Source organism: Sturnira hondurensis, unplaced genomic scaffold (genome assembly GCF_014824575.4).
Source record: "Sturnira hondurensis isolate 20B ecotype Veracruz unplaced genomic scaffold, ASM1482457v3 Scaffold0021354, whole genome shotgun sequence".
Taxonomy (NCBI): Eukaryota; Metazoa; Chordata; class Mammalia; order Chiroptera; family Phyllostomidae; genus Sturnira; species Sturnira hondurensis.
In genome coordinates, this window is record NW_028093985.1 from 14,964,876 (window position 1) to 14,990,313 (window position 25,438).

At 37.2% G+C, this 25,438-nt stretch overlaps 2 protein-coding genes across 8 annotated transcripts in view; one reads left to right on the top strand and one right to left on the bottom strand.

The window, feature by feature from the left end:
• Window positions 1-719: 719 nt before the first annotated feature.
• On the bottom strand, window positions 720-14,190 carry MBLAC2 (metallo-beta-lactamase domain containing 2). The gene is made up of 2 exons (XM_037032066.1): window positions 13,318-14,190; window positions 720-4,026 (listed from the first exon to the last, which is right to left on the bottom strand). Exons 1-2 carry the CDS (start codon window positions 13,769-13,771, stop codon window positions 3,641-3,643), a joined length of 840 nt encoding a protein of 279 aa, XP_036887961.1. The 5' UTR covers window positions 13,772-14,190; the 3' UTR covers window positions 720-3,640.
• A 154-nt stretch (window positions 14,191-14,344) lies between these two features.
• Window positions 14,345-25,438, top strand: part of POLR3G (RNA polymerase III subunit G) — a 34,417-nt gene continuing 23,323 nt past the window's right edge. For 2 of the 7 annotated variants that reach the window (XM_037032068.1, XM_037032074.1), the window contains exons 1-5: window positions 14,345-14,525; window positions 19,474-19,590; window positions 19,686-19,797; window positions 19,990-20,149; window positions 22,597-22,726. In XM_037032068.1, the coding sequence (XP_036887963.1) occupies window positions 20,033-20,149; window positions 22,597-22,726 (247 nt within the window). In that variant the 5' untranslated portion in view covers window positions 14,345-14,525; window positions 19,474-19,590; window positions 19,686-19,797; window positions 19,990-20,032. Of the gene's footprint in view, window positions 14,526-19,473; window positions 19,591-19,685; window positions 19,803-19,989; window positions 20,150-22,596; window positions 22,727-25,438 lie in introns of all 7 variants that reach the window. The other 5 variants (XM_037032070.1, XM_037032071.1, XM_037032069.1 and 2 more) reach the window with 5 other exon arrangements.

A 25,438-nucleotide genomic window follows, 5' to 3' on the forward strand; every position in this document is an offset into this window, starting at 1 on the left:
TGTGTTCTGTTCCTGTTAATTGTTGGGAACAAGAAAAATAGTCTCAGCCCCAAGGAGCCTGCGTCCCTAGAAAACATCCTGTAAGTTGATTGCCATCTGTTTAGTTTCAAAATTTTCCTCTCAGTTGAGACAGACCCCACCCTGTTCCCACCCACAGGCTCTGTAAGCCAATAGCTAACTGCCACATCTGCTTCTGTGCAACGCTTGCTTGCTTGCCTCTATATAAGGACTTAGCTGTAAGCGCTGGGGGTGACTCTCGTTTGCAGCCCTTGTGGGCACTGTGTCGCTGGACACTTTGAGAGTTCACCCCTGCGCAGGTTAAACTTGGCCAATAAAGTAACATCTTTGGAACCCTGAAAGTCTCCGACATTTGTTCTCGTGGTTGGTGGATTCAACATTAATATCTCATGTAAGTTTGTCAGGCTCAGCCACAGAACCTAAGAGGGTAGAGAAAATATCCTTCCTCTCCTACAGTAGTTAATCTTTTTCTTATTGAATAGTCCATATTTATCCAATGATTTGAAATTCATATTTATGAACTAAGTACTGAAGGCTTATTTATTTGGGTGGGTACTTTTTGGCTTCTGGATTCTCTCTTTTCCCATGGATTTTACATCTTACTTATTACGAGTTTTTCAAAACTGCTCTTCACATAGTAAATATCCTTGCAAAAAATCAAATGGGAATTTGTTAGCATCATAAAAAATACCAATTAGAGATTGAAATAAAATGTCCACTTTAATATTTGTCACACAAATGTTTACTTACATATATCTGAAAATTATGAGAACAACTTGTGCATGTCAAATCCATATTACTATCCATATAAGAACTACACATAATCATTTATTTACCTATATTAGGCTAACATACAAGGTTTGTGTTTAAGACCTCTCAATGAAAAGGAAACACTAAATAATAATTTTCCAAGATTCAGTTTTAACAATAAAATAATAAAAATTATTTCTTGATGTCTTACATTTTTACAATTTTGAATTATACTTACATGCTATCATTTCCAAAAAACATAAATTACAACAAGGGTCACTGTCAGGGTGATATATATTTTTATAGCTTTTTTAAAATATGCTATTATTATGCTTTAACATCATTTTATTCTTGGCACACGTGGCATGTTGGAAATCAAAACTACATTTTGCCAATTTTATGTTATTGTGCAGGTATAAGAGAAAGAGCACAATTTAGGAGGCAGACAGACCTGTGTTCAATTACCAGCTTTGTCCAAAGTTGTGTTGAGTGAGGCTGGCTGGTCAATTACTTTTTGGCGCAGGGTCCAGGATTCAATTAAATAATGCTCATTTTAAAATTCATCGCATGGGCACCAAGTGAATGCTAGATGCTTTCTCCAATTTATTCATATTGAAGCAATAGTAAAATATCACAGCCTCATGTTTTGATACAATCTAAAAACAAAATGTAAAAATGTTTTGAAAAATTGCACTTTTAAGAAATAAAGACTTCATCAGGTTTTAATAATTCTCAGTAAAAGTTAGTGTCTACTATACCCTGATTTTTTAAAAAAAGGTATGATAAAATGGTCAGTGGTTAAGGACTTTTGGTTTTCTTTTGTGCTAATATAAAAATAATGGCTATATTTAAGGCTCATTGATTGTTTATAGTTGCCCTGAACCAAATTTATATTCTTGATGTTGCACTATCAACTGAAACAGACCTACTACCTTGAATGACTATCAGAGAAATGCACATGATATACTACATTTGAACAATCATGGCCTCCTTAACTGATTTTAAGTAAAGGTTCATTTGGTCACATGTGGCAGTACAGCCTATCTGTTATTAAGGATGATTCTTGCATATACAATCACAAACTCATCTTTCTCATGCCAAATACTTGGTGTTTGGAAGATCTGACATTCCTGAAAAATTAAATTTAAACTGTTAAAGAGACTAGCCTGCTCTAGACAGCAAGGCTTCCATCCCTATCTTGTATCTTTTATTTCTACCCTGACCACCTAACAAATCATCCTTTCAAATCTGACTCAAAACCCATCCTATAGGCATCTTTCCCTAACCAAGTTTCACAGCCACCCATTTATGTCTCTGACACTCATGTTTAATTTGTATCAACTTCAACCTGCATATAATATTATTCATAGTTTGCCTTCTACTTCCAGCTAGGATGTAGTCTCTTTGATTTTTTAAGTTTCCACAGTGTTTAGACAATGCTGTGTATGTATGTATGTGTGTATGTATGTGACTGTGTGTATGCATGTGGGTGTGTGCACATGTGTGTTGAGTGAATAAAAGATTAAAGAACCTGGGATAAGTGTAGGGTAGGAAAAACTTCATAATTTTTCAGAAATCGATTGTCAAACCTTCCTAAAACTAAAAATCTGATTTTCAAAACTTTCAGTTTGGCCTTGGACATGTCAATAATAAAAAGGCAGTGAAAAAACTTTTTAAAAACCTTTATGAAATAGTCCAAAGGTTTCTTAAATAAACTATTAAGAGCACCAAACCAAAACATTTTACCAAATACTGGTAAAATATTTACCATAATTTTACAAATGTAGACTTCATTTCATTCAAGACAAGGAATACTGAACAGGAATAGGTGTTGTGAATCAGGATTAAAAAGGCAATTCACTCTAAGTCAATAGCTAATGCACAGTTTGCAATTAATTTGATAAGCCTTCTGTGGTCCATAAGTATGTTAAGTAAAAGAATGATGTAGATCAGGATGTTGTAGATCTCTACAGTTGTTTTGGTACTATAAAATATGACACATACTGAAGCTGCTGTTTCACAAGTAAAATTCTGTTCATAATAGCTGTTAATATCAAAATAGGATATAATAAAAATTATTCTCAATGTGTGTATTTTTCAGGTTTACCTGACAGTGTCCTTTTGAGAAATTGACAATTTGTTGTTAGATTACAGACATTTGAATTTCACTTTTATGATTGAAAATAATACACATACATAATAACAACAATATATAACAGCTTTTTACTGAAGCACTCTGCAATTTACATTTAAAGCTTTGAAATAAAATAAAATTCGTTGTACTTTTGTAAGTAAAATTACACAACATATAACATAGGTAGTAATTACATTAAGAATAAATAAAATGAAGCACAAAAATTCTGTATCATAACTATGGATTGTTTTAGCTGTCATTCTAAATCTTAGCTTGTCTGTTTGTATGAAGTTCTAATGCATTTTAAACCCCAAAACCTTTACCTTTAAATAATATAATAAAAATATCAAATTCGGAGTATAAACATAATACTCTTTATGCCTTTTTTCCCCCTAGGTTATTTAGGAAGTAAAATAAGACAAATGGGAGGCAAGGACAGTTCTGCTACAAAATGTCTCCTTGCCTCCCCGCATACTTTTATGTCACTTCTACAGCAACTATTACAAGATGACAGCTTTGGCAAATTATAATCTTACTGAAGAGGTTTATTATTTGGAAGAAAGAAAAAATTGAACTAAGAATTTTTTTTGGCTCATTAATTCTCAACCTTTTTTTCTCTAATATACAACAGTAGTATAATAGCACTTTTTGAAATGCTCACCATTAATCATTTTAACCAGAACAAAATGAATTGGATTAAGTTATAGAATTAATCTAAATAGGTTATCAGTATAGGTACTAGGGTGAGGTCCTAGAATTTGTTACACGTAGGGCTATACTAGCAAGAGATCGCATGGCAAAAGTAGAAACTTTGTGACATATCCCAGCTTTTGCAATATAGTTAGAAGCCAGTCGAAAAAGCCTTTCAGCGCCAAAGGTATTAAAGTGCCCAGGAAGCACCTTCTCTACCAGACCTCTGTCCACTAGTTCTATTAGACGTTCACAGGTTCCAACATAGTCATTTATCCTGCTGTATGGGAGCCAATCAATCAGTGATCCATCATATACAACGTCTCCACTGAAGAGAATCTTTCGGTCTTTGTCATGTAAGCAAATACTGCCCCTGGAGTGACCGGGCATGTGCATAACAGTGAGCTGTCTGTCACCAAGGTTGATTACATCCCCTACAAATGGAAACAAAGTTTACAGATAAACATGTGGTGTATGACTTCAATTACTTAAATAGAACATTAAATGGTTTCAAAGAGGTCAGGAAGGATGACACTTATTTTAGTTTTATTTTTAAAGTACTGCATTCCTTTTACTTATTTTTTGGTGAACGATATACTTCTTAATGATTTAAAAATAACTTGCCTGTATTTTATTTCTATTACTTGCTAGACCAGTGTTTGCCAAAGTGAGTAATGTGGAACACTATTTCTGCAGATTGTTATGATACATGAAAGAGAAGATTTGGTGGTCAAATAATTTTGGAAACTCTTCAAAGAAAATGATGCAGCTTTTTTTCTCCAAAGTTTCTTAGAGCTTTTAATATACTAATATACATTGAGGTCTGTCTGAAAAAAAGCCCAGCCATTGTTAATGTAACAAGAATGGTTTAAATGACATCGATGTAATGTGGCAGCCAAGGAGAATAAACTGGAACATGCATGCATGAACAATGACAACTTTGCTGTACTAGTCAGTGGAGAGTGGTAGACACCTTTGGGTGAGCTTGTGTACTGTATGGCCATTGCATTCAAAATGACTGAGTAGAGCAACAAACCTGAATCAAATTTTGCATTAAGCTTGAACATTTCCCTGCAGAAACTATTCAGATGATTTATAAGGTTGCAGTTACAGGCCACTGGTGATTGGCAGCTTGATCACAACACACCTGCTCATGTATCACGTCTTGTGCAGAGTTTTTTGATGACACAGCAAGTCACCCAGGTGACTCAGACCCCTAGAGCCCAGATTTGGCACCCTGCAACTTCTGGCATTTCCCAAAACTAAAATCAACTTTCAAAGGGAAGAGATTTCAGAGATTCCCATTGATGAGATTCAGAAAAATCTGATGAGGCAGCTGATAGTGATTCCAACATAGGATTTTGCAGTGTTTTGAACAGCAGATGAGGTGCTTGGGAGAACTGTGTGAGGTCCCAAGGTGCCCACTTTGAAGGGTAACACTGTCCTATGTACCATGTTTTTTTATATCTTGTATCTTCTTCAATAAATGTGTGTGTCTTCTTGGCATAGTCCATGGCTGGATACTTTCTGGACAGGCCTCGCACATGAGGGATATGTGGTTGTACACTTTTTCAAACTTATTGGAACACAAAACTTTTATTTTTCAGAACTTCCATGGTACCAGTATCGTGGTGACACAATTCATGAATGCTGCTCTAGTGAACAGCATTATATTTTTGTCCCTTGTTTTGTCACCCTGTGGGAACCAAGGCTTGAGGAATTGGTAAAAATGATAATCTTCTGAAGGCTGCTATTGCTGTGGGTAATAAACTGCCCTTAGTGTTTAACCCAGGAAACTCACGTCTTCTGTCAGAATCCATTAAACTGTGGCAGAGTAACAACTAAGTAACTTGCAAGTAGGGTAAAATTTCATACTTTTCTTAGTTATTTTACAGGGGAGGAAACTGAGCAATATAAGTGCAAAATTGCTATTCTTCTGGGTTTAAACAAAAGTACTAACCTATGTAAACCATAAGTTAAAAGTTTCATACTGTTATCTCTGGTGCAAATACACAGAAAAAAATCAAAGAACTACAGATACAAAGTTAATAAGGAATTATAGTGTAACAGGATTTGTTAAACATAAAGAAGGAAAAGAGGAATAATCAAGAATGGGACACAGTAAACAACAAAATGGCATATCTAAATACAACTATATCAATAATTACATTAAATATCAATGGGATTAAGTACTCTAATCAAAGGCAGAGATTGTTAAGACTGGATATTAAAAAGGAAGATATATGTCAGTCTATACAAAAGGAACTATAAGATCAAAAACAAAACCAGGTTGGAAAAGTTATATAAATATGAATTGTAAGGAAACTAGAATGGCTATATTAATATCAGATAAAATAAGGGCTCTTATAAGAGAGAAAAAAGGTACATTATATGAAGATATATATTAGGTCAATACATTAAAAAATAAAAAGTATAAATTTACATATACCAAAAACAGAGACCAAAGGTATTTTATCTGAACAATGAAAACTATAACACTATCAAGAGAAATTAAAAAAGACCTAAACAAAAAGAGAGTTAGTCTATGTCCACTGACTTAAACACTTAAAATTGTTAAGGTGGTAGTTAAATTCTATTTTTTTCTATAGATACAATGTCTAACAGAACTTTCTGAGATTATCAAAATGTTCTATATTAACATGGCTCCAATACAATAGCCACTAGCTACATACAGCTAATGGCACTTGAAATAAGGCTAGTATAACTAAGGAACTAAAATTTTACTTCTAATCAAACTTAATTTAAACGTGTATTTAGGTAGTCACATGTCACTAGTGGCTTCTGTAATTATCATGTAGATCTATAAATTCAACAGCATTTCAATCAAAATCTTGATATGCTTTTCTTGTAGAAATTTAAAATCTGAGTCTAGAATTTACGTAGAAATGCAAATGACCTAGAACAGCCAAAGCAATTTTGAAAAAGTGGTACCAAGTTGAAATATTTATATCACCTAATTTTAAAAATTATAATAAAGTCACAATGATCAAGACAGTGTGGTGCTGGCTATATGATACACACAATTAATCGAAGAGAATGAAGTCCAAAGAAAAGGACACATATATATGGTCAATGGATTTTTGACAAAGGAGTCAACCAAGATAACTCAATGGGTATGAGGACAGCCTTTCAACAAATTGGAATGGGGCATGTTTGGCTCCACATGCAAAGAAGCAAAACAAAAGTTCTCAACCCTTACTTTACAATATTAACAGAGAGTAATTCAAAATGGATCACAAACCTAAATGTGAGAGCTTCTAGAAAAAAAAATCTTTGTGATCCTGGGCTAGACACAGAGCACCTACGTAAGACACACACACAAAAAAACAAAACAAGGATAAATGACTAATTGGTCTTCATCCAAGTTAGAGAGTTGAAAGAATGAAAATATAAGCCATGCACTAAGAGAAAATATAAATTGCGTATTTGATAAATTACACAATATAATTCATTATATAAAACAATTCTTACACTTGTAATAATAAAAAACCAAAAACTTGATTTTTTAAAAGGAGAAAAGATTTTAATAGATCCTTTTAACAAAGAAGATATTTGACTAATAAATATGTTCCTGAAAACATGCTCAACACCATTAGTCATTAGGGAAAGGCAAATTAAACCATAATGAATACTACTACACACTCACTAGAATGGCTAAAATAAAAATGACTAACAAAATCAAGTGTTGACAAAGATGTGGAGAAACTGGAACCCTTATACAATGCAGTCTGGAACGTAAAATAGTATAACTACTAAGGGAAAACAGGTCTGCACTGTCTTAATACTAACATATACTTACTGTAAGACTCAGGAATTCTATTCCTAGGTATCTACCAAGGAAAATGAAAATATGTATCCACACAAAGTCTTATATGCAAATGTTCTTGGCAGTATTATTCATAACAGTCCAGACTAGAAAGTTTCAAATTTCCATCAATGGTAAATAGATATGTCCACAAATGGATTAGTCCTAGACAATGGAAAAGAATGAATTTTTTAAAATTTCTTGATTTAGAAAAAGAGAAGAAAACATCAATTGGTTGTTCCACTCATGTATGCATTCGTTAATTGATTCTTATATGTGCCCTGACTCGAGACAGAACCCACAACCTTGGCATATTGGGAAAATGCTGTAATCAACCGATCTACTCAGCCAGGGCAAGGCAGTATTAATGGATACAACAACATGGATGAATCTCCAAAACATTGTGCCAAATAAAAGAAGATGGACACAAAAGGCTATAATTGCCTTTGCAGAAAATTTTCAGAAAAACAAACTGTAGTGACACAAAACAGATCAGTGAAGCCAGGGATGAGAGCAGGGATTGTCCTGTCATGTCTTGAATGCCAGTGATTACATTGAGATGGGATCAGATACTCTCAGATTTCCCAACATTCCAGTCGTAAGGGGCCAGATTCCTTTCCAGGATAATTGCTCCCAATTTAAGATGCCTCTGTGGAATCACAAACTACTGCCACTTACTGTATGATTGGCAGATACAGTAAAGAAATTACAGCTAAGTTGACCTAAAATAGAGTTCTTGAAGACCATTTGTTTATAAGTGTGTAGAAAGGAGGGGAGTGAGGAAGGTGTGATCCTAAAAAAGTGCTCTGAAGAATTACCAATGTGGAGTCTTATTGATCTTCAGCTATGTCCAGGTGATATTCATAGTATTTAGCAACAGAAAAGACGTAAGTGTCCACCTATCAAAACACATACTAACTGTAAACAATAAGGCAAAAGTGGGTATCATTAGATCTGCCATTACCCTGTGCCTTTATTACCGTTCCATATGCTTATACTGCTCACATAATTTCAACCAAAGCTTTCTTATACAAACCAGAACTGCCTATGAAATATATCCATACACACACCTACACTATCCTTCCAAGACCTTACCCCAACCCTCTTGTTGATTTCAGCCATTCTAGAGTTTTCTTGGCTTCTCAAATACCCTTTCTTATCTTTGCATCCTCAGCCATTTACTTTTATTTCATTTTAACCAAATAAATCTATGTAAATGTGTGTACATTTATTTGAATATTTTCAAATAAAATATTCCAGGTCTTAAATGTAAGAAAAAGTTTTGACCCATTCTATGTCCAATCCTGCTCCCAAGAGGCAACCACATTTCAGTTGTTTTCCTAGTAGTTGCCTCTACTAAATGTAGTTATCTTTAAATGTTTATACTCCATGTGTTGACTTACCAATTAGAACAACTGTACTTTCATTCATTTATTACTATTTCTTGGTTTTTAAATTTCTTAGACTATCTGTTGACTTCCACTAAGAAATAAAAGGATTTTCAGCTCTCTTTACTCCTCACCTACCACTACCACACATGTATACATTTCTCAACTTCTCATCTTCCAAAAGAGTAATGATTCAACTGTTCCAATCTGGAGCCCTTTAAGTTTGGGCTATTATAATTGTCAGACTATAATATTTGTCATATTCTGATTTTTCAACTTTCTCTTGCTTTAGATCTCCCGCATTCCATGTCTTCCACTTGGTTGACTCCCTTGTTTTAAAGGGAATAAATAGGACAAAGGTATATCTGAGAGAACGTTCTTAAGTAACAGCATGTAGAAAGTAACTTTTTGTGACTTTGTTAGTGGAATGGATGTAGAATCTTTTGTTATTCAAGTAAGGCATTAAGAATTCTTTTCTAGCTCCAAAACTATTTTGATCCCTATAGATAACCTTTTTTAAGTTTCCAGAAACTTGATTCCCAGCATTCTGAAGTTTTACAATAATGTGCTTTGGGTTGAATGTGCTTTTATCCATTTTTCTGGGAAATCTGTGGGTTGATTCAATCTGGAAATTTACATCCCTTAGCTGTGGGATATTTTCTTGAATTATCTCTACTGTGCTTTCTTCCACTTTATTCTATCTGAGCTCCTATTGTCCCAATGTTGGATTTTCTAAACTGGTCCTTTAGAGTTTCTAGTTTTCATTTTGCCTATCTACTCTTCTTGTAAGTTTTCAACATTATCTTCTGGATCTATTAAATTTTTCAGAGGTTTAAAAATTCCAAGAGCCATGTGTGCTCTGTGTGTACTGTTTTATCTGTCACTTATTTTGAAAGAATCTTCTTTTCTCTTGGATATCTTGAATGCAAGTACCTTCTGTAGTCCCCTGATGATATTGCTAGTTCTATCCTCAGAAGTTGCTTTATGCTGTTTTAGTATTTGATAGTGTTAGAGGATTTTCCCAGATTTTTCATTATGCTTGGTTGCCTATTTAACCAAGCATAACCTGTTTAAGAGTAGAGGGTGAAAAGGCTGCTTGAAACACGTACATGGAGCCTAGTGACCTACAGGCTTCACTGTAGAGACATCAGCATGTTAGTCTTTTCTCTATATCTGGGCAGACATCTCAGATAAGATTGTTTCAATTTCCTACGGGGCTGGGGATGGCAGTAAAAGCCTGGCTCTCATTGTCTGGGAACTAGTAGAGAATACACACATAATTATTCCTCCTATTTTCCATTGAGCCTCTGTGCTCAAAGGACTTGGCATCCCTCAATCAAGAAAACCCTGCTTTCCTCTCTTCAGAGAACAAACTATAACTGGATGGGCTTTCTCTTCGGAATAGGGTTCTAGACTTTTAACAGCTTCGTAAATGGCTTCCAACCAATTCTACTTATTTTAGGAGTATTCTTTCCTTTGTCCTCACTAAGATACTAGCTATTCCCAATTCCTTTCAAGGCTCCTACAATGCAAACTGAATCAGCTCTTGATTTCCCAACGCTGGAATATGATGAAACTGCTAACTCAACCATCATGTTTAATAATAGCCAGCATTGGAAACAGTTCCTCAAGTCAATGTGGATTTCTGTGTGAGAAAACCACAGTCTTTTTACAATAGTCTTAGTGGAGTTTTGAGAGTCAAATTAGATGTGTTTATTCCATCTGCTACCTTTCTGGAATCTTTTTCTTTTATAGTCCCCAAATGATTCAAGTGCACCTGAAACAACTGCTCTAATACAACTGTGGGTTTAGAGTTGTGAATACAAAAAAAGAGTTTATTCTTATTTATTACTTGTTGTATTATTTTCCATACTAACAACTGTAAACCTACTTTTGGCCTACCCTGTACATTGGTGAATCTGGGCAAATTGTTTAAATATGCACAGTAGGAACCAAAATGCCTGCACTTCCTGTCACTTGAATATTGTCAAAAATAGGAAAAATGTGTGTCCATTCAAGAATGTGCTATATCAACCGATCAGAAGATAGGTGTACTATCTTCTAGGAAGATACTATTTCATGAGTAGTGGGGTGAGTTGTTTTTCCATCAGATGATGTACTGTATGATGATCTCTCCTTGTCCTTGTCCCTCCCTCATTTACAAATGAGCCTTTGGATTAGTAATACAGTGCACAGATTTACCGTACATTTCTCCATGACAGGTAATCATTCATTCACTTAAATAAAATGTAATAAAATAATGACTTCAGGCTCCTTATGTTCTAACCAAAGCAATGAAGACTTTATGCTGTTTGGGTATGTGCTATTGATATATGTATATAACTGTGAGTGAATTTTTAGTATAAATATTTTATATATCCTTCCAGGCATCCGGATTATAACAGCAAGTTATCAGACCACACCTTTCAGAAGAAACAGGAAATTAATATTCCCAAGATGAGAGGAAATTAGGTAATGCTGGAGAGGGTGAGACATTGAGCTCCTAATTTAAAAAATTTTTTTGATTCAATACAGCATTATCACCTTCAAAGTGTTTGGTAAACATTAAACTTTCCTTTCACACCTTCAAAGGCTTAAAGCACCACACAGGTAGCTGCATGCCTCATTCAGCTCCAAAATGCTTTCATTATAATTTTAAGGCCATAATTCTACTAACAACTGGTATTTAGGAACCCTGGATTCTAGTCCCAGCTCTGGATTCTTTTCCAAAGTGGCTGTGTAACCTCAGGCATGATATGCAGGTCTGCTTGGACTATTCATCTATGAAATAGTTATTCCTCTCACCATTATTTCCTATTGCTGGCAGAGGGCAAAAGTCAATAGAAGTTATTTATCCATTGAGACAATTTAAATATATTTTTAATACTAATGTCAACATTCTTTGGTCTGGTCAGCAGAAAAAATTTAGTCTGAATACCCATCAACTGCATGGAAATCTTACCTCTACAACTATCCACTTTATCAAACTATATAGTAACTAAAAGTACATTTAATGTAAATTTATGTGCATTACGGTACAACCATTACTGTACATTAAATATACAGCAATATAAAAGGACATTAAATTTACTTTTCTTTCACCTCAGGTTATTAGGTAATATGACTCCCATCCAAACCTTTTAAAAAAAAATCTTTAGATTTAAATTTTTAATGAAAAGACTTTTTGGGTGGGATGTGAGGTATGGAATTGTGCTTTTTTTTATTATATCGCAAGTGATCAGGATCTCATCTGTAAGATAAAATGATTTTTGTAAAATATTTCATTATTTGTCATATTGGCCAGTCATAAAGTAAGCCTTATTGTGCTGAGGTAACTGGATTTTTCTACCTCATAGAAGAACATTTTAATAAATTGTAGTGGTCATCAAAATGGTTTCAAGCCTAGTATGGAAAGAAGGGGATTTCACATTCTACTCAGAATTACCGTAATATATTCATTGGGCAGTATTTATGTATAATCTACATGCTTTTATCTGTTGTGCCTTGGTTCAAACCCTAATTTTGTCACTGTCTTGCTCTGTGCATTCTAGGCATGCCATTTAATTGGCCGGGGCGGGGGTCAGCTGCCTCATTTCAAATGTGTTGTGAGAATAAAATTAAGTCAATAAAAGTATTCTAAAAAGAATAAAGGAAATTAATATACAAATATCGCTGGTGTGTCTAATTAACTCAATTATTTAACTGCCTGCATGGGGTTGGGAGGACTGGGTCCCTGCTTGTGTTTTATTCCATTAGTTTCTCTCTAAACCCCATCCTACCTTTCACAGAGCCAAAGAAGCCCAAGGATACCTACACATTTGTATCCACGCACTTCACTATCACCAGAAATAACCTCCTTATTAATTTTCTCAGGCCCAGCTTTCAACCAGGCTGGACATCTGTCATAGTGGAAGTTTCAAGACATGTTCTACTTTTACTGTGTCCTATCAAGATTTTTCTCTCGTGAGGCAACATGAAGAACAGAAGCCTGTCTGGAAGGGAAGAATTCACGAGCCACTGTTCTCTAATGGCTTTCTTAGCCTACAGGTGGGAAGTGCTCGTAGCCTATGGTCACCACAGATGAAGTCAGCAGTTATCGAAAGCACAGAGCACGGCAGGCACTCTCTGAGGCGTCATTCTTTAAATCATCTCGCTGGTAAAGGGCCTGGAAATGTCAGACAGGTGTTCAGAAAAAGAATGGGAAATTTCTAGTCACAAGTCCCTGTACCTTACACAGGAAACTGACTAGGGGGTGGGGCCGGTTTTCATTCGAGTACTCAGCATTGCTACACGGTTCCAGAGCCGGTGTCTTGTAGAGAAGGATGCGACAGCGTTGGCTCTGGTCGAGTGGGCTTTTTTACTCAAGGAAGGGCGAAACAAAAGTGGCGTTTATGCGCTGTGACAAAGCAAGCCCTTTACAGTCACGCATATCTGCAACATGCATCCCTCGGGCAGTTTCTTCCCAATCCCCTCCCTTAAAGAGAAAGCGTGCGCCCATGAGGGCCCATTACCATCCTGCAGGATGAGGGTGGGCTGCACCGCTTGAACTCGGAACTGCCTGGCCCTCCAGCCGGGGCTGGGAGCCCGCACCACCTCACTGTCGGACAGCCAGGTCACAGTCTCAAAGTTGTCCCCGCGAGCCAGTGCCTCGGCCTCGGCATGGTGCACCGCCACTCTGTCAAACTGGTAAAGGCCACCGGAGTGGTCGAAGTGCACGTGGGTGGCCACCGCCAGCAGCGGCCGGCACCCCGCATCCTCTTTGGCCCTGCTGTCCTGCAAGAGGCCGGAGGAGTACAGGTACTCAGGAAGGCTGCGCAGTCCCAGGCCTGTGTCGATTACCACGTCCTGCTCGGAGCCGCGCACCAGCCAGATATTTGCACGGTTGCCCGACTCGTAGAAGCGTTCCTGAATCCAGAAGATGCCGTCGCCCAGGGACTTGTGGGCGTACCACTCTAGCGCGGACATGCTGGGCAGGGGTGCGGCCGGGCGGAGTGGTTGTGGGCGTATGTGCCTCCCGCAGGCTACCCAAACTCGAGGCGCTGCGGCGGCGTGGAGCGATCTGCCCACAGCTAGGGAGGAGGCGTGGAGCGAGGCAGTGGCACAGAAGTAGGAAGAGGGAGATGCGGTGACACCGCTTAGTGTCCAGCGACCCGCTGCACTCTCCCGCCGATCGGCAAAAAACAGAGGCTGCTCCGTCCGCACTCGGGTGCCGAAGCAATCGCAGCCTCGGTAGCCTCAGTACGAGGAAGCGTGAACGCAAGGATACTGCAGCCGACGGGACATTTAGGAGGCGACACTTTCCGTAACTCCGGGGCTCCCACTGCAGAGGCCGGGAGCCAGACGTTGGATGCACCAGGTCCGCCCACACACCACGCACAAGATGCGCACTTCCAGCCGGCGCGGAAAGAGTCAGGCCAGGAGAGGTTGGCTCACTACGGCGCCTGCCAAGGGCTAAAAAGCTCGTTGCCCAGCGGGCGGAGCCTAGCTAGGGAGTGGGCGGAGCTAACTGGTTGGGATCGGAACTCTGCTCCTTGGCCGCGTGGAGGGCGGAGCGCACTGCTCCAGTGGTGGAATCAGTCCCGGGTTGCCGGAGCCTTGGGTCTGGTGCGGTTTTTTGCCTGCCGGCGCTTCGGCTGCAGTTTTACCCAAGCCTCGATTCTTAGTGAACAGGTAACAGAAGAAGCAATTGAGGACTTGGGAGGAGATTGAGAGGATAGAAGTGAGTTAAAAGGGACACGTGCAGGTGGTGGGGGGAAGTCAGGGTGGAGATTCATTAAAGCGCTCTGGGTTGAGGGTTGTTGAGAAACAGTTTAACCTCTAGTCTCTTAAAAATCTTTAAAAATCTCACCTAGTCTCCTCTTCCGGGGACTGTTTGGAGTGAGAAAGGAATTTATGCTCTTATTGATGGTAGATTTTAAAATCCGGTGAGTGTGTGATTAATTCAGGCACGAATCATTGCTGCAGACTTTTTTTCATTGTAGGCACTTTATTCTGTACCTTGAGAGCGGGATTGTTGATAAGGTTTTTCTTCCAAAAAATTAAATTCTATATTCATCCTCTTTTTTTTTGTTGTTACTTTGTTCACTCTTGGAAGAGATCAAAGTTGGTAGAAAGGCTTAACTAAGCAAAGTGAAGGCAGCCACACTTTGTGAGGAGAGAAAAAGTGAATAATAACTGGGTGTAACCCTGCCAGCCGCGTAAATACCCCCACCCTTAACATCAGGTCGCTTTCCCCACCCTGCTTGTCCCAGCTATTGAAACATCCATTTAGTCTTCAAAAATTCCCTTGAGAATTTGACTAACCTCCCTACTCGACCAGGAAAAATTAGAGACCCGTGAAAATAGAATTATAAAAGATAATTATGAAAACTCTTATTGTGGCATCTACTAATAAGCCTACATTCAAGGATAGGTGTAGTCTCCTCCCCTACACTCAAAGCTTTTGGTGGGGATGCAGCCTTTTTAAATATTTTCCTAACCTAGTTAGAATTTTTCCAGTCACTCTGTTCAGGACTATCCTTATATACAAGTCCCTTAGCTAGATGATGTATGAAAAAACTTGTGATGTGGGTTCTCAAGAATATGAGGGAAGACAGTGAGGTATATAAAATGTCTATTATTAGTACAGTTAATGAAACAAACAACAGAAGTGAAACTCCTTCCCTTTGGAAAAGACCCATTTCCCAAAAGGGGCATATCTGTATTCCCAATTTGAGGAGTGTAGTTATATGTATCACCTCAAGTTTTAAAAATCCGTTTAAAAATCCAGCAGGATCTTTCCAAGAGCAAGATGGGATGAAATGCTGTTGTGGATGTTGGGGGACTTAAGCTGGATCTTAAAGTAAAAAGGGTTACAGCCAATTAGGGAGAAAGAGGAAGTAGGTTGCAATGGAGAGAGAAAGGTAGTCAAATGATTCCAGAAGTATGAGTCTGGAGGAAGGGTGCAACCATCTTAAAAAGGTTCTGAATACTTAGGGAGTTTGGATTTAATTCTGTAGCCAAGAGGAAAGATGAGAAGAGTAGCATGATCAGAACTAGGCTTTATAAATATGAATAAGAACTGTGAATAATGTGCAAGAATAAATAGACAGGAAACCATGAAATTTGTGGTTAAACAAAAATTAGGTAGAAAATGGCTTAGTTGGATTATGGTAGAATAAATGGAAAGGCAGGAACATTTTGAAGGAAGAATTAGATTGTTGGGTTGATAGGGTGGAACAGAATGAGAAATAATACTCCAAATATTCAAATATTGATAACTGGGAAAATAACATACCATAAATAGAAGCAGGGATCTTATACATAAAAGGCAAGCTAATTATTGTAGAGGGAAGACTAGCTTGGTATGTTAAGTTTAAGATGCTGTCCAAATATTCTTTTTCCCCCTCACCCGATAATAGGTTTTTTCCATTGATTTTAGAGAGAGAAACATCGATTGGTTGCCCTCGGTAGGCATCCCAGCCTTATTGAACCTGCAGCGAAGGTATGTTCCCTGACTGGGAATCAAACTACAACCCTTTGGTGTACGGGACGATACTCCAGCCAACCAAGCCACACGGCTAGGACCAAATATTTTGGGGGGTAGTAAGCACATGGGCTGAAACTCAGGACAGAGGATAGTGTTGGAGGTAATAGTATTGGAAAGGTCATCAAGCCCATAGAGTGAGAATACTTTCTGAATACAAACAAACAAAAAAAAAAGCAGAAGACCAAAGATTGAACATTAAAGAAATTCCTATTTAGGCAATTTAAAAAGAGAAGTAGACCAAAAAACTGGTCGGTGGGGTAGTAAAACTGGAGTTTTATTAAAGCCTAGGAAAGAGAGAGTTTCAAAAGAGAGGAGGCAGTAAAGATCTGTGTGCTTCAGAAGTCCAAGAGCGTGAACAAAGACAAAAAGGTCAAAGGGTTTTTCCATTGAGGACCATTTAGGACCTTTGCATTTCAACATCTTCATGAGTTTAGTCCCCATCACAAGTAAGATAAAAACCCTTCACCACAGCTCTCAGACCTCGTCAACCAGCCGCTTCTTCATGCTCATCAACTACGTGGTTCTTCAGACACTCCCAGCTTGTGGCTTCCTCCTGTGTGCTTGCTGTTACCTTTCTCTATAGTCATCTCTACCCCACCCCTCCATCTGGTGGCTCACTGGCCTTCCCCAGCGCACTGCTCAGATTTTTCCTCCATGAAAAGACCTTTCTTTTATGAAAAGCTAGTACCATACTTCTTTGTTATTCTCTTATTTTTTTATACCATGATCTTTGGTACACCATGATTTACTTTTTTCAGAGCTGTATTGATTTCATAGGGCTGCCATAATGTATTACCTCAAATTGAATAGCTTAAAGCAACAGAAACTTATTCTTTGGAGTCCAGATGTCTGAAATGAAAGTGTTGTTAGGGTTTGTTGAGGAAAAGTCTGTTCTTATTCCTCTCCCAGTTTCTGGTGTTTCCTGGCATTCTTTGGTGTTCTTGGTTTGCAGCGCTGCCATCGCCTTTCATGGTGTTTTCCCTGTGTGTCTCTCTTTCTGTCCAGGTTTCCCTCATAACGATACCAGTCATTGGAAGAGGGCCCACCCTAGTTCAGTGTGACCTCATCTTAATTCGATTACATCTACAAAGAATTTACTTCCAAATAAGGAAGGTCACATTCACAGTTATTGGCAGTGAGGACTTCAACATACTTTTGAAGGGGACACAATTCAACTCAAAACAAGAACAGATATTACTTTACATACTTATTTGTTTGTTGTTTGTTCTTTCCTCCACTGAAATTTAAGACCTGAGTGCAACACCAGTTTTGTTCGAGCAGTCTGGGTCCTGCCACAGTGCCTGGAATACTCAGTATTGGTTGAATGAATGACTCAAGGAAATTGGCCCACATGAAGTAACGGAAGATTTGGAGCGAGAAAATAGGGAAACCTGGTTTTATAAACCCTTCGTTCAAGAAGTTTGGCAGGGCGAAAAAGAAACAAAGCAGTTGTTGAATCAACTTAAAGGATCTCAAGGAGTTAACTAGCCCATCAGATAGTTACCAGAGTCAAAAGACTACCCCTCAGCTCTGCGAGAGAAGAAAAAAATGGATTTAGAAGCTTCCCCAGGTACAGGAGAACTGACTCATGATAACCAAACTAAAGTAGTTGGATTTGTAGGTCAGAATGTCGTGTAATTGATCATTAGGGTGTCTGGAGAACTAGGACTGATTTTTCTGCCAAGGGCAGTGTATTCACTAATGATAGCACTTGAACACCCAAAGGTTGCTTGATAAATACTGAAGTTTAGAGACAGCAGGTTTTGCTATTTTTCAAGGGATAGTCCATCAAGCTATGGACTAGCAAACAATTCTCTTTCTAGGGTGAGTTTTCGCACTACTTCCCAGGTGTAGTAGTGAGAAAACTCAGGTGTAGTAGGTTTAAGGACTCAAGGATCACTTGGGACTCGAATAAATCTTGCAGGTAATTCTCATGATCTGGAAAGTTTGGGAGACATTACCTGAAATTGTTCTTAATCTTTAATTAGTGGCAAATCTTGGATTGGCATTCTGCCTGGTGGTCTCTACCATACCTACTGGGTTCCCATAATTTATTTCTGTTTAGCAATATTCATATTTGGGAGACCTGCTCTCTCTCTGTAAGCTCAGCATATCCTTTAATGACTCAGCAATTGAAACAAGGCCATTTGGATACTTTCCTTCTGCTTTCGTGTGGACAGCTGAATGAGACTGGTTATTAAAATAAGCAGCTTTCCTATATGAATTGTATTTCAAAGTAACTAAATAGTGAATGAGGGGAACTTTATACTAGATGAATAGACTGACAGCACCCAAACCCACTAATCAGAAATCACTGGGACAGATACTTCATGTGTGTCCTGATGTGATGCAGTAGTAAAATTAAGCATCTCTTAAGTATTCCTGCAAAAAATCAAACCTGAATTTGAGTAAGCCTTTAGTCCTGTTCATAAAAATAAAAACAAAAAACAGAATATGCAGGGTAGTGGTGGGGGCGGGGAAGGCAGGAAACTGTACTTGAACAACAAAATTTTTTTAAAAAGGAAAATATGGGGAATAGAGGAATGTATTAAACCACATCTCATGTATGCAACCATTCAAATCCAAACTGGGACAATGTATGGCCTTGCTACTGTTAAGTGTGGTCTGCAAACCAGCAGTATTGATATCTCCAGAGAGCAAATTGGAAATGCAGATTCCCAAGGCCAACTGAATCAGAATCTGCATTTTAACAGCATATCTAGGTAATTGACATATAGAAGCATTGTACAAGGACCTCATTTTTAAAAATAAATGGCAAGGGAAAATGGGAGGAAACTTAGTGGTAGAGGAGGGCATGGTACTGCTTTTCAAGCTTACTGGTTTGAACAGTAAGTACTCAATCTTATCGGTGGGGAGAGATTTTAAAAGTGTGTGTTATAATCTTTACTACAGTCAAATGCAGAGTTGTAGTGTAATAGCTTAGTGTAGGAAACTTAATACACTGTTGGCTCTGTTATCATGTTATGTTGTAATCACATTATAGACAATTCCAATGTTCAGAACAGAACTTGAGTAGGTGAACTTGTTGAAGAGAGTGCAGGTGTATCCTCTACCTTTAACAATGTCAGTTTCAGATGTTTTTCTCTAAACTTACTTATTGATGTATTTGCTTGAACAGACCTCTTTAGAGTCTTCCTGAGCCTACTCCCATTTCTAAAGGCAAGACACTGGACTTGATCTCTAGGATCTTTTCTAACATTCAAATTCTAGGGAAAAAATCCTTTAAAAATTTAAAGTATGTGTGACTGCTGGTAGTGTTCAAGTTGAATGTAAAAGCAAAGTGTCCTCTCTTCATCAGCCTGAACTTGTCCACATTTTTGCATGTATCAGAGATCTTGTTGCCAAACCACAGAGGAGTGGAGAAAATTGCATCAGCTGGCTGTGCAGTGGTTGGGGGAGTGTCTTGAAGGAGATGCATGGTCAGCCTCCGCCCCAAGACCTGGTGAAGTAGTTGAGGCGATCATCATGACTAGATTGAGGGGTTCAGAAATCAGTTTATTACATGCTTATTCTCCCAGAAGTGTTTAAATCGGCCATGCTACTTAAGTGTGTTTTGCTTAAGTGGAATGTATTTTGCTTTAAAATGTTGGTTTCATTTTTCATATGACCCAAACTAAATCTTAATCATTAATAGTGTCTTTCAGAATTTGCCCACTTTTCTGGGATAACTAGTGGCAATGGCTGGGAATAAAGGAAGAGGACGGGCTGCTTATACCTTCAATATTGAGGCAGTTGGATTTAACAGAGGTGAAAGGTTACCTGATGTAGTATTGAAACCACCCCCGCTATTCCCTGTAAGTACATTAACAGTAGATTCTTACAGTGTGTTTTTTTATGTTTCAGAGAACATTAAGATTCTGTATAGGACTTGAATATATGATATGATTATAATATCCTAAAGTATCAGAAAGTAAGAACATGCTTCACTTACCTTTAATTGAAGTATTTCCACTGTTCTTCCCTGAACCTTTTCTAATTTTTGAGTGTTGTCTTAAAACGCAGAAAACAAAATTGTTTACATACCATTCCATGAATATATTTCAGTACTGTGTGAATTAAGAAAGAATTTTTTAAATGCATGCATCTTATATTACTATTGATATATTACAATCTTAACATAGTATTTTTTGCCCTGGCTGATATGGTTCAGTGGATTGAGCACCAGCCTATGGTCTGAAACATCGCTGGTTTGAATCCTGGTTGGGGCACCTGCCTATGTTGTGGGCCAGGTCCCCAGATGGGGGTGTGTGAGAGGCAACCAGTGGGTATTTCTCTCCCCTTCTTTCTCTCTCCCTTCCCCTTTCTCTGAAATTAATTAATTAAATAATTAATTAAGTCTTTCAAAAATGATGTTTTTTAAAGCAAAGGTTTTACAGTGGTCCTCAGTTCCCATTCTGCCAGACTTTCACTTATGATTCTTCTCATTATGCATCTATAGAATTTAATTTTGCTCCCTGTTCTACATGTGCCCTTTCTTCCCACTGAACTTTTTTTTTCTTATTTGCGTATTTTATTAAAGTGAATTTAAATTTTGTTAGTTACTCAAAACATAAGTGCTTCTGCTACATTTAGTGTTGGTTTTAAATTTAATGAATATGCCACAAGCTTAATTGCCGTAATGTTTAATCTAATGCTTTTGTTTTATACATTGTTTAGTTTAAAATGTAAGCTTACATTTCCACATGTGCATGTGCTGTAATATAAAAAAAAATGAAAAACTCATAAATAATCAGATCCTCCCTCCAGGAATCTTTTTCCTGCTTCAAAAGGAAAAGCCCTTTGATGAAAGATTTATGGAACTAGAGGACCAGGACAAATGTATCTGGGGAATCTAGATATATCTGTCTAGATGGGGAACTTTCTGCTCTTGATATTTTGCCTCTCTGATAATTACCACATCCAAAAATACAAAGATAAATCTCTCAGGTAACGGCATAATGTCACTTTATGTTTATTTCTTTTTAAAACAAGCTCCAGTCCATGTGTGAGACTACTTCTAAATACTGAGACTATTAGTACATACTGTTTCACACATGGAATAGAATTGAAATTTCTTACTACTGACTAAGAGACTCTGTCTGATCTAGCCTTTCTCATGTTTCTCTGACCCTTTTCCTACCACACTGTGCTTTCTGTCTAGCCATCCTGGCCTTCTTGTTCCCTCAGGTGTTTTCCTCTGCTGGTTTTCCTGACTGGAGCATCTGTTTTCCAAATCTTTGTGTGGATGGCTTCCTCATTTTTTCCAGCCCCCTGCTTAAACATGATTTTCCCGAGAGGTCACACATGCTCACTCTGTGTAGACCCGCCACCTTCAACCTCCACTCTTACCTCTACCTGGCTTCATTTTTTTCAGAGCACTTATTACTACTCAAAATTACATTTACCCTATTTGTTTATTTGTTGTATTTGTCTCCCCTAGAATGTAAGTTCCATGAGAGCAGGCACTTTGACCAGTTCATCATGGTATATCTGCTGTTGTCTAACCATGCCTGGCTTATAGTAGGCATTTAATAAATAGTTGTAGCATTAATGAATAAATTTGGAGTGAAATTTTGAAAATGTATCCTAGACGTAGCCTCTGAAAACAGATGTTTTTGCTATACACCCTGGGGATCAACTTTTTTATGAGTGTATTATGCCTGTATGCACATACATACATATATAAATGTATTTGTGCGTGTAATTTTTAAAAACTGAAGATGCAGCTTCAAACTCCTGCTCTACATGTTTTTTGGTTTATAGATTGTTCACTTCTTAATTTCTTCACTGTGAATATTGATGATACTTGAAATGAGATTATGGATGTTGGACACTGAGTGCATCCCAGTCATAGTAACCACTTACTAAACGATGGTTTGTGCTATTACTTTTTTTATGCTACTGTTGCAAACAATACTACCACCTCTCATTGAGGTCAGTAGGAGACTAAAGCAGTTACTCTCATTTGGGTGCCTTGATTTCTATAATATGGGATCACAGCAAATAAACTATATAGCAAAATGATTATTTTATAGTCAGAAGAATTAGGGTCAGTGGGAAAATTAACCATCTTTCCTACCTCTAAAGTAAGAGTAAATGGGCTAAAAGGTTAAATAGACTACAAAAGCTCAACAGATTTTAAGTTGGTTGTAAAACTTAGTTACCCATAAAATGTAGTTTTTCAATAAAACCGACATTGTCCAAAATATAGGCAAAAGGGATATTAAAATATTTTTTAAATATTGTCTCTCAACTTAAATAGGATACCGATTATAAACCAGTGCCACTGAAAACAGGAGAGGGTGAAGATTATATGCTGGCCTTGAAACAGGAGTTGAGAGAAACTGTGAAAAGAATGCCTTATTTTATAGAAACACCTGAAGAAAAAGAAGGTGTGTATTGGACTCTTTGATTTGTTGTTTATTGTATACAGATGAAAGAGTGCTTTGGCACAAGATATGTGGTCATTTAGTACTCATTATTTGATTCAGCTGGAAATTATCAACTACCTGAGAAAGCATTTTATGTTGATTTAACAGAAAATATAATTTTTTTGATATTTGTAAAATTACCTTTCACAATAGAGCTTTTGTATGTTCAGTGAAAATTAAGAAAAACAAAAAATATCTAAAAAGTAAAAATCACTTGCAGTGTTTGTGTCTAGATTAAAATACTGTTAGTATTTTATTGTATATTCTGGAATTTTTCTTCTATATGTGTATTCTATTTACAAAATTGGATTCATAGTACTTTGCATCTTCCTGTTTTACTCACTAGTATATTATTAACATTTTTACGTATTCTTAGTGTTCTTGGAAAATAGGGTTTTTAATGACTATAGTATTCCATAGGGGATATAACATTAATTGTAACTAATTCCCTGTTATTAGATTTAAGGCTGTTTCTGATTTTTCTTTTCTCGTGTATAATGCCCTGATTACTATCCTTACACAAATATCTTTATGCAGGTCTCTGATTATTTCATATTTTGGGTTAAATTTTTAAATGCCTTGACTATATGTTGGCTTGTAATTTATATATCAGACATAATAGACTATAAAACACAAATTCGTTGGTTTTGCTAAGGACAGAAAGGAGGTTCAGTTGGAGAAGGCTTGACAGTGAGACTGGAAGTGGGAAGCCGCTTTAGAAGAAGGGAAGCCATTCCTGTGTGGTTATTTAGCACAGCAGAACTATATTGATTTTTAGTTTCTTCCCTTGAATGCTGAAGTTGGAGACATCAGTATCCTTCTTGAGTTCTCAAAACATCATTAAAACATGAGAAACTCATATACTATCTCATTCCATTAGTAATAAAATACATTCCATTTTCCTTCTCTCTAAAAGACAGAATTGGCTAAGAGTCAAAAAAGAAGTCTTATTTAATAATATTACATGCACTTGTAATTATAAGAAGCCTTTTTGACAAGTTCATTTAATTTTTCAAAACATAACTGCTTGAAATTACGTAATGGTTTGATGAGATAATTTTACCTAAAAATACTGATTTTTTACCTCAGAAATACTGTATTGTAAAAATATTTTATTTATTTACTTTTAGAGAGAGGGGAGAGGAAGAAAGAGAAAGAGAAACATCAATGTGTTGGAGATCTATCTGTTGCCTCTCATGCGCCCCCTACTGGGGACCTGGCCTATAACCCAGGCATGTGCCCTGACTGGGAATGGAACCTGCGACCTTTCATTTGCAGGCTAGCGCTCAAACCCCTGAGCCACACCAGCCAAGGTGTATTGTTTTAACTTTTGTGATTATGTTCATGCTTTTTTACCTTTGAGTTTGAAAATGAAATTAAAGCTCTCGTTTTAAAGACTTTATAAAGCATGAACTAATAAATGAACCAATGAACTAATAAACTTATTAGAAAAATAATAGTGTAGGGCAGGATGTGAAACTCATTTTCATCGGAGGCCACATCAGCCTCTCAGTTGTCTTCAAAGGGCCGAATGTAATTTTAGGACTGTATAAATGTAACCACTCCTTAACTAGGGGCAAGGAGCTCGGTGCTGCCGCTAGGTAGAAACAAGGTACCAGGCTGGATAAAACAAGGTAGAAGGGCCAGATTTGGCCCATGGCCTTGTGTTTGCCACCTATGGTGTAGGGTATACTTTAGTTTTTTAAAAAAATAGTCTTTTCTTTAGACTGCGTGACAGATTTATTTAACTAAATGTGCTTGTTATTAAAGCATGTGTCTAATTTAGAAGTGTATCATATCATTAAAATATATATCTGAGTCTTTGAGACAGGCACATTAAGAACATAATTTTGTTGCTGGTTTCTGGGAGTGGTTGCTTTATACCTGGATCAAGAGACTTTATCTTTCATAACAGTGCAATAAAATATTTAAAAATGTATGGAATCTTTTGCTTTTTGGGGGGAAGAAAACACATAAAATTTTCTAAACTGATACAAGTACATTCTCCTTGAACTCTTCATGTTTACCTCTTTTTCCTGATGTAATCTGTTTTTTAAAAACTATGGTTGAAAATGAAAGGTTTTTAAATATAATATGTACATACATATGTGTGCATCCAGGTTAATATAATACCTACTATACAGAGGCATATATATACACATATATATAATGTTTATATAATATACACACCATGAATGAAAAATAATTGGCCAGCCTGAACAGATGTAAGCAACTGTCAGAGGGAGACATATCCTAGATAGTGTTACATCACAAGCCTTCTCCCATCTCGCCAGTTATGTGCTTTAGGAAGACTAATGTAAAGAACTAAATACTAGACTAGGACAAACAAATAGGTAGGAAATGTCAAGAATTCCTGATAAGCAAGTGGCTGGCGGCTCAGGGCATTGAGATTTGTCACAAAGAACTGAGGGCACAGAATAAACATTTCATGTTGTGATATGTTTGAGGTTTGTTTAGAATATTTCATGTAGAATTACAGAAGTGAGTGGCATTGTCTCTACAATGAAATTTACTATTTTTATAATAAAGATAAAATACCAATGAGTGCTATTTTATTAAATATTAGCTGCAAAAATACATAGAGATCATCTGACCCAGTGCTTCCTAGCTCAGGTTCCTGAACCACTGGAGTTCTCTGAGGTGGAAACAGGA